This window comes from Planococcus citri, chromosome 4, assembly GCF_950023065.1.
Source record: "Planococcus citri chromosome 4, ihPlaCitr1.1, whole genome shotgun sequence".
Taxonomy (NCBI): Eukaryota; Metazoa; Arthropoda; class Insecta; order Hemiptera; family Pseudococcidae; genus Planococcus; species Planococcus citri.
Genome location: NC_088680.1, coordinates 26,853,280 through 26,868,100, shown reverse-complemented (window position 1 = coordinate 26,868,100; position 14,821 = coordinate 26,853,280). Strand labels below are relative to the sequence as shown.

Genomic DNA, 14,821 nt, shown 5'->3' with positions numbered 1-14,821 from the left:
TCAATATATGGGTCAATATGACTCAAGTTATCACAACGAGCAAACAACCAGACAAACAAACGTATACTTAATCAAGCAAACAAGAAAAGAAACTCTTATCAAGGTAATAAAAGGCAAACGCGTTTCGCAATATTTAAGCATCGAATCAACTAAAGTACTGGTCGGGACCTTCCCTAAATTTTATGTAGTTTGATTGGATTGTATAGGAAAATTTTCCGTTGTTGAGAAAAGTATTTGCCCAAGATCAAGTTACCTGTGGATTTGATGACGCTGATTGTGTATCACTTACGAGTGAGCTGTAATTAGCTAATTTTATGCAAGTATCTTGTACGTAAGTACTTGGAATTTTCAAAATAGAACGAACTTTAGACTTGAGTGACTTCTTTAGATGAAAACAAAACTGTAACAATTTTTTTCGAATTCCTTCTTCTCGTCGATAACAGCACTTGATAAATTTTGAACTTCTATAAATATTCACTATTCAGGACTAGACGATAAATGCCATTTAAAAAATCAAATTCTAAAAGTCAAAATAAATGAATCACATTTTCTCAAATTGTTCCTCAAGAAATATTTTTTAGAAGGGAAAATTTGAGGAAGTCAAGTTGAAGGACCTGTCTGTTCATTTTACGTGGAAATCATCATAAGAGCGGAAATTCCACTCGTATTAAAGGATCAATTTTATCAATATAGAGTGATTTATAATACCCGATTATCTTGTACATTGTGCATGAGAATTTTCCTTTCAAAATATTTATGTAATACGCAATTAACCTGGGATTATATATTTTATCTCATTTTAAAACGCATCATTCTGTTCCTAACCATTGCAAGGAACTCGATGTGATGCTGAAATTTAATTTTTAATTTTTTTTTTTTCATGTTCGCGGATTTTCAGTAATATAGTTTTTGCAAAGTTCTTATACTGTGAATGAGTGAAATCTTATCTATTCGTAGTATCGCCAAAGTTATCAACCGTCGTAAAAAATTTCGAGAAATTCCGAGAAAATTGATACAAAAAGCTTCACCACAATTAAATACCTATTTTCTACATAAAAACGTGCAAGTATCAGGAGTTGAAATATCAAATGAGCCATTCGCCATTCTTTTCGAATACGTCATCGTCACACAACAAATTTTTGGAAAATTTCCCATTACCAGCAAAATATTGTTAAACACAACAACTGCGTGGAAAGCTTCAGTAAAAATTTCTTTGATGAAACGTTTCCTGTTCGCGGGCATTACGTACCTTTCAAGTGGATTTTGTCTATGATGCAATGTGTAAACAGTACAGTGTACACCTTTGATACGAGAAGTACTATACAAATCAAAGCTGTACACTAAATTGGTGTCGCTTGACTGTGCATACTCGACGTTAATAATTTTCCAATTTTTCGCTAATTAATGACTCAAGGCCGCGCTAAAATTTCAAGGAAAAGCTTTTGTTGTGGCAGAGTGGAATATTTAGAGTTGTTTTTTTTCTTTTTGTTTACCTATAATTTCGAAAATTCTCTCGATCAGTAATGAGCCGAAGTTTGAGCCGACAAGGTGCGTTTCACAAAATGGACGTCAACAAACCGGGACAACAACGGGATTCGTATTTTAATCTTTACTTGGTTACTTGCGCAGGTAATTTGTTGTGTTTGTAAGATTTTTTTTTCGAGTTGAAAATGTTGAATTTTTTTGGTTTTAGTTTTAACGAGTGAAAGTTGACGGGTTTTTGAAGTATTTGATGTGAAATGACCCATATTTTTTTCTATAGTGGATGAATTATGAGCTTGAATTTTATTTCGCATTTTTTCTGGTGGTTTATCATTTTTTGAGTGCTGATTAATAGCAAAGTATTTATGTGAATGACGGATTATTTGGAAAATTTTCTATGTATTTTTCTTCGTGAATTAAAATTTTCTCAATTTTTTGACACAAATTATGTCCTAACCGTGTTCTCAAATTTTTTCAGAACGATCATTTAATTTTTGATGTTGTTCTGCTGTTACAAAATTCCAAAAAACCAGAACATTTTCCCTCGATTGGGCAATCTGGAAATTTTTGAAAATAATTGTGCTTGATAGAGATATGAAAATTCGGAGAAAATCTCATGAATGCGTCGAAAGATATTTTTGAAAGAAAATGGGTCAAAAGTTGAGGTATTCAATTTGAAAATTCCCAATTTTTGCGAATATTTCGGAAATGGAACTCATAGGGAAAAAAAACTTGTGATGACATTACTTTCTATAACCCTGCCTGTGTTAAAGGAATTTTTATAAACGATTGAAAATTCAATTTTCTACGATTTTTGCTCTAATCATTTTTGTACTCAAATCTTTCGTTCAGTCTCCAGAGCGCCTCAAAATTTCGAGCGTCCAATATTTTAAATTTCAGAATTTGCACTTGTTTGAGAATATCTCGAAAATAAAGCCTCCTAGAGAAATACTCGTGAATTGTGAACAATTGGAAATTTTATTTTCTGTCATTTTGGTTCTTATATCATTTTTGTCGTAGAGCCCTTTGTTCGATCTTCAGAGCGTCTCAACGATTCAAGCATCCCATTTCAATCGTCAGAATTTGAATTTTTTTCATAAATATTTCGAAAATGAAGTTGCCTAGAAAAAAAACTAATGACATGAAAATGATTGCAAGAAGTTTTATTCCATTTCCATTCTTATCATTTCTGTTACAGTTTTTCCAAAATTACAAAGAAAATATAAATGTTCCGAAATTTTTAAAGAAAATCTTGCTTTTTCATTTTTTGTTGTAAAAGCAAAAACTTTCTTGCAATTAGCTACTAAGTAGCTGATGGCTTGTTTTCTTTGTTTATGCGATTGACTTGAATTCGTATTTTTGGTGGTCAAGATTGCGGGGATTTTTCATTTGGGGAACATCGATTCGAGAAACCGCGGGTTCGGAAGATTAAGTATGCCAGAATCCCCAGGGTTACTCAAAGTTTCGAGCATCTCATTTCAAACTTCCAAAATTCGCTAACTGAAACTCAAACGATTGAACGGTGGTTATCATTTTTGACGAAAAGACTTTCGTTCAGCCTCTAGAGGACTTCAAACTCAATGTTCTGAATTTGAAATGATCTTTTCGAATAAATTGAACATATTACTTAGATACGAGTAAATTTAATTCTAAAATAGCCAGTTGCTTAAATCACTTCAGAAAAACAAATAGATTCTCAAAAATGATGACGGATGACAATTTACGAGAAAATTAAAGAGTGACTCACTTATTCTCGTACGTGGGTGAATCGTCGGCATTATTATTCTATTACTCTTGCATTGAAATTCGTACTCACCTGAAACAAAGAGAAATTACAATTATGAATAAAATTACCTAAGTAGTTGTTTTTAAGAATTAATTTAAAAATTTAATCTACGATCTTCACACTGGAATCGTCTTTTCGACTTCGAGCCAGAATTAAGGATTCTCTCAAGTCTCAAAAAAAAAAGTACCTACTTTTCTAAAATTAAAAGCTTGCTACTTCTAGCATATTCGAGTGAAATTCTTGGCTTTATATTGGACCATTTTGAATTTCAGTAATTCGTAAGGAGTAAATGTTACAAAATAATGTATCTGAATTTCATTGAAAATATGTACGTAGATATACATGAAAGAAAGAAGCAAATTTGAATTTTTGAGAAAAAATGTACCTAAACCTCAAAATGGGCTTTCAAAATTTTCATATCTCGAAAATAAAGCCTCACAGAAAAAAATTTATGAAGCTCGAAATTTTTTGAGCTTGTCATTTCTATTTTCATCCGCCTCCCTCAACGACCCAGATAACTAAAAAAAGGCCAAACACCCATGGGGGGGGGGAGATGAAATAAAAAATTGCTTTAAATTTGGATGTATTTTATTTGACTGGTGGTCTGGGATTGGTCTGGTCTGGAAATCATTCTAACAAAACAGGCATCATGTTCTAAAAAAATAAACAATGATATCTGTCTTATTCATAATCTGTATTTTTATCAATATCGAAAAACTAATTAAATTTGATAAGATACCCTAAAAGTTGAGTGTGTTATGTATTAAACGATATATCAGCACATGGGATAAGAATTGAATGTGTGAATGATAATTAACTATGCTATCGACAATTGTGTATTGTTCATCTTTTTTCGAACTTTTTACGCAGTTTATCGTATCCATTATTTAATAGATTTCAGATTTCGATAATTTTTTTGTGCACAGTTCAGACGAATTTTTCAAACATTTAGCTCATTACAAATTAGTTGTAATTTTTACTGTGCTAAAATAGGCTACATATTCAATGATCTCACAATATTATTCATTTTCGCAGTAAACCTAGTATCGGTAGCTGTCGGTTCCGTAGTAACATGGACATCTCCAACACTACCAAAATTACTTCAGCCAAATGACAGACTCACAATAACCGACGACGAAGGAGCTTGGATCGGATCCTTGCTGGCTTTAGGGGCGATCCCCGGACCTCTGTTGATAACCCTGATCGTCGATAAAATTGGCAAAAAGTTATCCTTACTTTTATGCACGATGACCATTTTCGTGCATTGGATAATTATAGCTTCGATTAATTCATTGCAGGCCATTTACGTGGCTAGATTTATCGCTGGGATGGCTTCGGGAGTAGTTTATAATTTGGTGCCAGTTTACGTTGCTGAAATCTCACCGGTAAATATTTATCTGTTGGAGATTTTATTTTTCAAAAAAAAAATTAAAAAAAATATGAAGCATTTAGAGTACATTTTTTTAGGATGAGATACGAGGATTAACTGGATCGTTTATGTTATTCTTCATCTATTTTGGTAGCTGCATAAGTTATACTGTAGGACCATATACGTCCATTTCGGTACTGATTATGCTGCTGGCTGCAATACCATTGGTTACAATGCCACTTTTCATTTGGATACCAGAGTCGCCTTATTACTTGATGAATAAAGGACAAAAGCAACAGACGTTTTCCACTCTGCAGTGTCTTAGAGGATATCCCTCTCCTGAGGTTATTCAACGAGAAATGGATGCTTTAGAGGTAAGCGTAATGAGAGATAGGAGGAAGGGGGAGGGGTAATGATCAATTTTTAATTATCTTAGAGGTCAAAGAATGGAAATATTTTAGTGAAATTATTCAAAATGCACAATTTCAGGAAATGATGGAAAAATCTCATTTTGAAAAACTACACAGTGGATCGCTGATCACCCAAATGACCCAAGCCAAAATTTGGAAACCCATTTATTACGCCTGTGTGCTAATTTTCTTCCAACAAATGACTGGTTTTTGTGCTGCTCTGTTTTATACCGAAACTATATTTCAAAAGGCATCGCCGTCCATTTCATCCAGCAATTCAGCTATAATCTGTGGTCTTGTGATGTGGGCTTCCGGTGTAATAATTCCTTTCATGGGGAAATTATTTAGAATCAAGAATGTTTTATGTTTTTCGATCATTGGATGTTTCTTTTGTTTGGTAAATATTACCTATTGTAATTTGGACATCTCCAATTTGAAGGAGAAAAATCACTTGCAAAATGCAAAATAAACTGAGTGTGTTCTTTTTCAGATCATACTTGGTTTCTATTTTCAAGCTGTTGAAGAAGGTAAATCTGTGGAGCATTTTAGCTGGATTCCTCTTCTCTGTCTAGTGACATATTTGGCTAGTTATTCTCTAGGTAAAAATGATTTTCATTTGTTGACTTTTTATAGATATCTACATTTGAAATAGTTCAACATTGTTGATTGATTTAATCGTATTAGTGTAGCAGCCTCATTTTTACGTTCGAGCATTTCATTTCAGGCCTGGGATCATACACTTGGGTTATTTTGGCTGAAATTCTGCACCCTTCAGTGAAGACATTCGCGTCAGCATTGGCCACCTCCTTATGCTGGTTTCTGGGCTTCCTCGTCACTAGATTTTTTGCCCCAATGGTCGATGCTTTGGGATCGTCGGGAACGTTTTGGTTTTTTAGCATATTTTGCGTATTTGGTGTGATTTTCATAATTGTGCAACTGCCAGATACTCAAGGTAAATCGTTTCAAGAAATACAAGATTTATTTTCGAGTAAGCGAGGTTCTATGAGTGATGAAGAAATGAATGGTGTTGGTCAAAGTTGAAGTTCCTCGATTAATTTTACGCGTGTAAATATCAATTATTTTAAGCTCACGTGTATTTTTTTATTCCTATAGAGAGCATGTCTGAGTAATTTGTAAGCTTTCTCATATACTTAATTAATAAAATTGTTTAGAAGAGATACCTAAATGACAATGATGCATTTCCTAAGCACCAAGTAAGTACCTATTCATTGTTTAAAATATGCTAGGTTGGTTGCTCCATCATCACGCACATTAGTTAAAATAATTATTTTGTGGTCTGATTTCGAATTTTGCTGACAAAATTTACAAAAAAATGTTGCCACCTACTTTGCAAGGCAGCTGACTTCTGTAAGATCACGGATCATTGGGCCATCCTGGTGAAGTGGTGATTACAGGTAATTTTCGCAATTAAAAGTAATTTCTTGGTAATAACGAGTAATTATCTACAATCACATGTTACTTCTTGGAAATTACTGGTCAATTTTGACTGAAAATTCAGGAATCAAATTTCTAAAAATTACTTACTATCTGAGAATAAAAACGTGTGTAATTATTTCGAGCACAGATATTTGGTACTTAACACTTCCTCTTTCATTTGAAGCGTTGTTGTTAGTCTTTCTACCTTTACTGATCACTTTGTATCACTAGTTCAAAATAAGTGCTCTACTTCTACTTGAGATCTTTGTCCAGAAAATTGTTTGTGGAATTATTCACTTTTTTAAATTTATTATGTACCTACTAAAGATCATCAGAAAACTTTACTATGAAAAAAAATTCATGATGAAATTGTCCTAAAGTCATCATGGTTCAAATGCTATGGATAACAGAAATGTGCATCATTATGGGTAAACAATGTGACCATTTTCAATGAAGGCCGAATAAGCATCTTTGATGGTGGTTGCACAGGACAACATTGTGGAAAGTGACGTTATTTGCGATATCATCATCAAAAATGATTGATTGGCCTTTGTGGAGCATAAGGCACTATAGCTTCACTTGGGTGAAATTGGTCTGCCATCTTTGGTGCAAAATAAATTTAAACAAACAATATTAAGCAATGTTAATAAAACGTCACAGTGAGGTCACTTGACTTACAGCTGTGCTGTGATTGGCCGAAACCTTGTTTGTTTACATTAATTTTGCACCAAAGCTGGCCAACCAATTTCACCCAAGTAAAGCTATAGTGCCCTAGTGGAGCATACTATATTCACCCAATGACACGTGTCTGATTCAGTCCATGCCTTGAGAACAATTTCATCATAAATTTCTTTATTTCTTTCACAGTTGGGTATGTGTTCTTTTTGGTGATTTTTTTTGTATTAAAAAAAAGTGAATAATCCACAAACCATTTCCTAGATGGAGATCTCTAGTAGAGCACTCACTTAGAACTAATGATACAAAGCGACCAGTAAAGCTAAAAAGATGAACAATGATTGGGTTGATTGGTTCAATCGTCATCGTTGACGTTGTGTAGACTTGATTAAACATGTATTACCAGAGTATGAAAATGAGCTGTTGAAGATAATAAATGAAATATACAACGAAGGTACACTGTCTAAGGACTTCAAAGCGGTAAATTTCATACTAATACCAAAAAAGAATAACTCGCAAAAATGCTCTGAATATAGAACCATTGCATAGTCACAAACCAGATAGACTATATACTTGTAAAAGAAGGATTCAAGAGCACATCAAAGAACTGTCATATGTACGACTTTTTAGATATGGACTGCTAGCAGCCCATAAGTTTAACATACAGCCATTGTCTTGAACATAGTAAGTCGAGGGTTGCAATCTGCGCATGTGCCAGATCTGTTATGACGTTATACTACCCTGGGCTGCGATTATGAACTTTCGTTACAGTTAACGAATTCGTTAACTATTCGTTAACTTAACGAGAGATATTTTCTCACGTAAACTTAACATGGCTTAACGAAAAGTTAACGAAAGGTCACAGAAAAAATATGCGAGTTAACGAATTCGTTAACTGTAACGAAAGTTCATAATCGCAGCCCTGGTATGGTTACACGGAGGTGTGGGAGGTATAACGTCGTCATCACCTAGTAAGTAGATGTCAATTTTTCAGATTCCGGCATGTGCAGAAGCCAAACCTCGACTAACAGATGAACTATGTTCAAGACCATTGGCGTATGTACCACTAGCAGTCCATATCTAAAAAGTCAATGCATATGTATCCTGGTGGTGACTGTAACTCTGACCACAAGCTATTGGTTGTAAAATGCCAGATAGTTTTGAAGAGCCAGAAGTAGAGCAAAGAACGATACCAACAACTCGACATCACAAAAATCAAATCAAAATATGTGCAAAAGAAATTCCGAGAAGAGCGGTTCAATAGCCGGAGTAAAAAAAACAGTAGGTACACATTAAAGCACCTTAGTAAAAATCAAGATGAAACGAAAAAATGCAAAACAAATAATTTCAAGCATGATCAATTATACAAAGTTAAAAATTGGAATTAAATCGATGTTTGGAGTTCAAGTAATCGATTTTTGATCAAGGAGTCGGTGTCTATTGGGCTACATTTGGGTTTTTCTTTTATATACATGATCAAACATATCGAATCAAATGTCACAAATGAATTGGTTTTTGACGTTTGTTTTATCGAATTTCGATCATAATTATTCATTTTTGAGTCATTTCAAGCATGATCGATCATGGAATCAAAAATCGCAAATGACCCGTTTTTTTAGGGTTCGATTAATCAATATTCGATCGCGATCAATTTTTGGTTCGGGGAGTTTTATTTTCAAAGTCGAATCGACTTAATGACTTTTCATTTCAAAAATGATCGATCATAAGTAATAATTAATATGGAATTGGAAATTACAAAAATAGCGATTTTTAGGTCCGATTAATCGAATTTCGTTCTTGATATATCGGCATATGGTATGGTTATAACTGCCATTTTCAAAAATTCACAAAAAAATTGAAAAATCAATTTTAGCAGCTCAAAATTTTATGTCGAGGTGTGAGTGACACGATATTTCAGTGAGCCAAATTTCAGCTCAATCAATTAGAGTTCACGGATCTCGAAAGTTCCCTTATGAGCATTTATACTCCCCTCTTCTTTGCCCACGAATCCCTCCGCAGTCTCCAAACCAACACCATCATCATTACCGATGTAAATTCTCATCATGTCACCGATCATTCAATAAAAAATAATCAAATCACAAACGAGTAAATCACTTTAATTCACACATTCCAACGCATTTTTTTTCAAATGCATTCAGCTGGTATGTTTGGTTATCTTGATCTCCGCGTACATATTTCTTTCACGAGCCAGTTGTATATTTCCTTTATCCCTCAGCCATCATCATTACTGATAGTAATCGGAACGAGTAAGTCTCGAGTTCACGGATTTGTACGAGAGTGCGAGTGCATATTATAGTCCTCGCTCCTCGGTACCGGGCAAACATCACATAGCTGTAGGCGAGGGGGCGAGAGAAGCGGGGTCATGTATCGTTAAAATCGATTATTATCACGTGTAGATGTGGACAGACGAATCATGTGTATTACAAATAAACGACAATATAATCGACCGATGACCGCGGCAATAACCAATAAAAAATCAATTACGAGTATTTATCGCTGGCCATATTATACGATTCGATTCTTTGCTTATAATTCTTTTGGTTTCTCCATTTCCATTAATAACTCCGGGTCCGTGTTGTATAGTATTTTTCAATTATCCGGCAATTGCCATTTGCCAATACATTTATTATCATCCGGACCAATATTCTTTTAGGTATGTAAGTAATAAGTGTAGGTACTTTAAGAGTTACCTTTTTAAATTCCTAATATCAATAAACATACTATACGTGAAGAGAGAGAGTGAATCCCCTGCTCTATGTATATTATGCTTCTTCTTTAAAACTATCAACTATTCACCCATAGACACTAATCCTTTTGATAATTACCGATTCATTATCGATAATTGGTTCTAAGCTGTAAATATCGCTATAGCTCGTATTATATACGGTAATGTGATGTAAATCGCGCGCCTCGTCTATATTTTCGCCTAGATATACAGGTATCCAGGTATAATATACGACCATAGCATACACATTACACACATACTCGCATAGGGCTGGGTATATACAACTGGTTTATCATCACGACACATTCACACAAACGTTATTAATACGATAATTATGATCGAGCAGCAGGAGAAGAGTAAAATCTGCCTATATAAATATCTGATGCAAAAAAAAAAAAGAAGAAGAAAAAGCATAGCAACGCGCAAAAGAAGTACTAAAAACCGGTAATCGCGCTCTTTAAGCGTAATTAATGACCCTTGTCGAATACCACGCCGCCATCGCCATAGACGCGTCGCGTATTCTATACTCGTGCATCTATTTTGCTCGACACACAACACGTAAAAATTATTAAATGGAGGCCATGCGTAAAAATCGACCATCTTAATTTTCGCGCCCATTTACGTCGAAGACGCGTTTTTTTTTTTTTGGTACCTCTTTTCTTAGATCTGTGAGCGCATTTTGTTTTGTGTGTACGTAAATCGTACTATACGTTAAACCAGCCGAAAGAGTTGAAAGGTTCCAATGTTCACGATTCCGTGACTGAAAAACTCGCTTTAGACATGTCCTAATTTATTTTTAGAGAAAAATCATCGAGTTATATGGGCTATAAGATGCATGCTTTTTGGGCGGAAAAAAACTCACTTAAGGAACGAATTCCGCTTTTAATGATTCATATAAACGGTAACACTGTCGTCGTTATTGAAGTTGAGTTATATTTAATGCCAAGTACCAAGTACCGTTCATGATCAAAAGGTTGAAAAGTGCATTCGATTTCTGAGTGTAATGAAACTATAACGTTTTTTGGAGGTATTTTATTGCCCATCATTCGTCGTCTAGAATGACTAAGTTTGAAATAAATTGAGTGCGTTATAAATTACGAGCGAATTAGGTATCTAAAAATATCGCTATTTAGGGCATTTAACCCCCCTCCCCATTTCCTAAATTACCAGATGGTTTGAATTACCAAAAATTACTTCAATTATCTTACCTACCCCAAGTACCCAAATGATCAAAAAACTATTCAAATTACTTACTCAAAATTATCTTTATTAAAATTACTCATCTCGATAGCTATCCCACCAACCATTTGCATCTTTTTCACGCTGCCAACCTATATTTTTAATGAAAAACTTTCTCTGGAGTTCACGATGTTTTTGCCCACCCTGTATGCCCAATGCCCATACATGGCAAGGATCACCTAAATTTGGTAGGTACCTCAATATTACCAAAATTATTCATTAATTACTCAAATTATCAGAAATTGTTTAAATTACCCCATAGAAGGTCAGAATTACTCAAAGTGCCCTAAAATTACTACAAATTACTTGTATTACCTAACTATAAGTTAGTTACTAAAATTATTTATCAACAACTCAGAATTATTCGAGATGACTTCAATTGTCCTTGGTTGTGCTGAATTACCCAAGTTATTAGGTATCAAAAAAACCGCCAAATATTACTTTAATTGTACAAAATTACCCAATAGTACCAAAAAAAAATTCCTTAATTATCCAAGCTGCCCTAGAAGTAGATACATATCCGTGTTACTTAAAATTATCCGAAATGATCCTGATTAAAGATTACTTACTTAATTGACTCAAAAATTGTGCAAAGTACATGTAGTAGGGTCACGGGTGGTTAGTTGTCAAAAAAAAATGTTTTTTGAAGTTTCTGAAGCCATTTATGAATATTTCTTTGCGGTTTTGGGCTCATTTGAAAGCTTGATTCTTTGCACGTGTTTTCTTTTTTTAAAATTGAATTTTGGTTCATGTGATGAATAGTTAATCGCGGATTTAGTGAGGTACTTTTTTGTGACAACTAACAACCACCCCTGTTGTAAGTTGTCAAACACGCATTCACTATTGATAAAAAAAAACTTATAATTCAATTTTCGAAAATTTTCAAAAAAGAAAACACGTGAGAAGGACTAAATTTTCAGAGAAGACTAAAAACTTGAAAAAATATCCATAAACGACTTCAAAATCTTCAAAAAACTTTTTTGTTCAACTGGTCATTCTTTGAATTTTTTCTTGCATAGGTAAATCGATCAATTCAACTTTTTTATTCGTTTTATAGAATGAAAAGCAAAAAAAAAATTATTCAATAATGCAATAGATAATTTTCTGAAAATATTTTTCTACTTTGATGCATATATTGGTAAACTGTCTCATTGACAACTAACAATTCTCCCATTTTTGACAACTAGCAACTTCTCGTTTTTTCACTTTGTACCAAAAAATTTTATTCATTTCAAAATTTTTTGTAATTGAACATGTGATTACTGAATCCGTGATAAAATTTCCTTTAAATTGATGTATAATTTATTTACCTTTGACAAATTTTTGATGTTTAAAAACGAAAAGTTCCAATTTAACATGTGTAACTTCGCACCTGTAAAATCACTTTTTTCAAAACTGTATCCCCAAATACATAAAAAGCTATATTGCCAATTTTGTATGTTGGAACATTAGTAGGTATAGCATGAAGTTATTATGAAGATTTCGTTTAGATAGCATTCATGTATCTTTTTAAAAACGCAATTTGACAACTAACAATTATGGACAACTAACCACCCGTGACCCTACATATTACACTGACATTCATAAAATAGATGAGTTACCTTATCAAAAATTGTCCAATGCCCTTTGAATTCCCATGAATTATGAAAAATTACCTCGTTTACTTAAACCACTCATTAAATGTGTACCTACTTGAATTATCGGAAATTCATTTAATTGCCCGAATGTCCCTCACCCCCTTTCAAAGATGGCATGAACTATCCAAAATTACCCACTTTGGCAAAAATTACTTCAATTGGCCAACTCACCATAAAATTATACGTGTATTATGCCTAATTTATAAAACATTCAGTTCAGACCTGGGGGGTGGGGGTCCAAAACGATTTCGGGATTGGATTTCAGTTTCGGGATCGAAATTTATTCATTTCGGGATTGGATTTGTTTTGGGATTCGTTCTTCTAAATTTTCATTTCAATTTCGGGATTCGTGTTCAACCAAATTTTGAGCCCAAATTGACCAATGGACCCGGCAAGGGGTCTAAAAAATGAGACGTTTTGACATGGGGAATCTGATTGTGTAATTAGTTTAACGTTTTAAATGCATATTTTGCTTAATTCGTCGAGTAATTCCTATTATGATCTGAATGAATGATGATAATTATTTGATAAATGATGTAAAATGACAATTTATCAAAATAAAATTGTAGGGAAAAGGCAAAAATTGAAATCCTGAAACCGAAACGATTTTGTTTCAGTTCCAGGATTTTTTCGGTTTCGGGATCAAGAAAAATAACGATTTCTGTTTTGGGATTGGATTTGAATTATTTTGTAATCTGTGTCAAACAGCTGACGCAAAAAAACCTAAGCGGCTGGATTCATTCATTCATTCAATTCAAGTTTAGAGATCGTTTCGGCCCCACAGCTCTGATTCAGTTCATTGTCCCCTCCCCCCATCCCAAAATGGCATGAACTATCCAAAATTATCTAAATTACCAACAATTACTTGAACTACCCCAAAAGCACCAGAAATTACGTTATTAACCCAAATAACCATAAAATTACCTGAATCATTCAAATTACTCTAAACTTTCCTGAATTACCAAAATTCCTTAATTTCATCCCACAAATTCTCCTACAGGCAATTACTCAAATTTTTGAGAATACGCGAAATCATATCAGTCAATCGCAAGTTGATAAACAGTTACCGACAATTGTGAGTAATTACCAAAAAATTGGATATCATAACCTAGAAAATATCAGTTAATTATCAAGAAATGAAACGTAATTACCAAAAAGTTATCCCCAATCCTCTAAAAATTGCTAGTAATTACCCAGAAAATGATCCTTGAAATTACTCAAACAAGGGACACGTTATTAACCAGAAACAGAAAATGACATCCAGTAATCAGCAAAAGTATGGCCTGTAATTAACTAAAAATTACCCGTAATTACCAAAAAATTACCAAATATTTCCCGTAATTACCAAAAATTACCCGTAATTACCAAAAATTACCCGTAATTACCAAAAGTTACCCGTAATTACCAAAAATTACCTATAATTACACGTAATCCAAAAATTACCCGTAATTACCCAAAATTACCCGTAATTACCCAAAATTACCCGTAATTACCAAAAATTACCCGTAATTACCAAAAATTACCTGTAATTACCCAAAATTACCCGTAATCACCCAAACTAGTAAATGGCCAGTAATTATTAGTAAACTACTCGTATTTACTAGTAAATTATCCATAATTACCTGTAAATTACCCTAAATTACCTATAAATTACTCGTAATTACCAGTAAATCACCCTTCATTTTCAGTTTAATTACCAGTAATCACTAAAGATTTCGTAATTACCAAAAAATTACCTCGATTACCCAACTACCCAAGTTACTCTCCTGTATCACCAAAAATACTTGAATCACTAAAAAAATGTTTAAACTTGCCCGTAGATGGCCTGAATGGTTCAAAAATCACCCAAAAATCATTCATCAGGTACCCATTCGAATTACCTCCAATTATGGTACTTCATATAATTACTCAGAAATTACCTAAAAATTTTAGACAATGAGTTTAAATCGCCGTAGGTGTTCCAGAAAGGAAAGATTCGAAAAGAGTACCGAATGGGAACAAACATAGGTAAAGGTATAATTTTCAGAAAAAATGATTGAG

At 33.6% G+C, this 14,821-nt stretch overlaps 2 protein-coding genes across 2 annotated transcripts in view; one reads left to right on the top strand and one right to left on the bottom strand.

Annotated features, from left to right (window-relative positions):
• PlexB (plexin B) overlaps nt 1–14,821 on the bottom strand; it is a 427,961-nt gene that overhangs the window by 379,961 nt on the left and 33,179 nt on the right. The gene's annotated exons all lie outside the window — the stretch shown is intronic.
• On the top strand, nt 818–6,227 carry LOC135843864 (facilitated trehalose transporter Tret1-2 homolog). Its single transcript, XM_065361901.1, has 6 exons — nt 818–1,629; nt 4,304–4,653; nt 4,736–5,011; nt 5,127–5,444; nt 5,538–5,646; nt 5,772–6,227. Exons 1-6 carry the CDS (start codon nt 1,524–1,526, stop codon nt 6,086–6,088), a joined length of 1,476 nt encoding a protein of 491 aa, XP_065217973.1. The 5' UTR covers nt 818–1,523; the 3' UTR covers nt 6,089–6,227.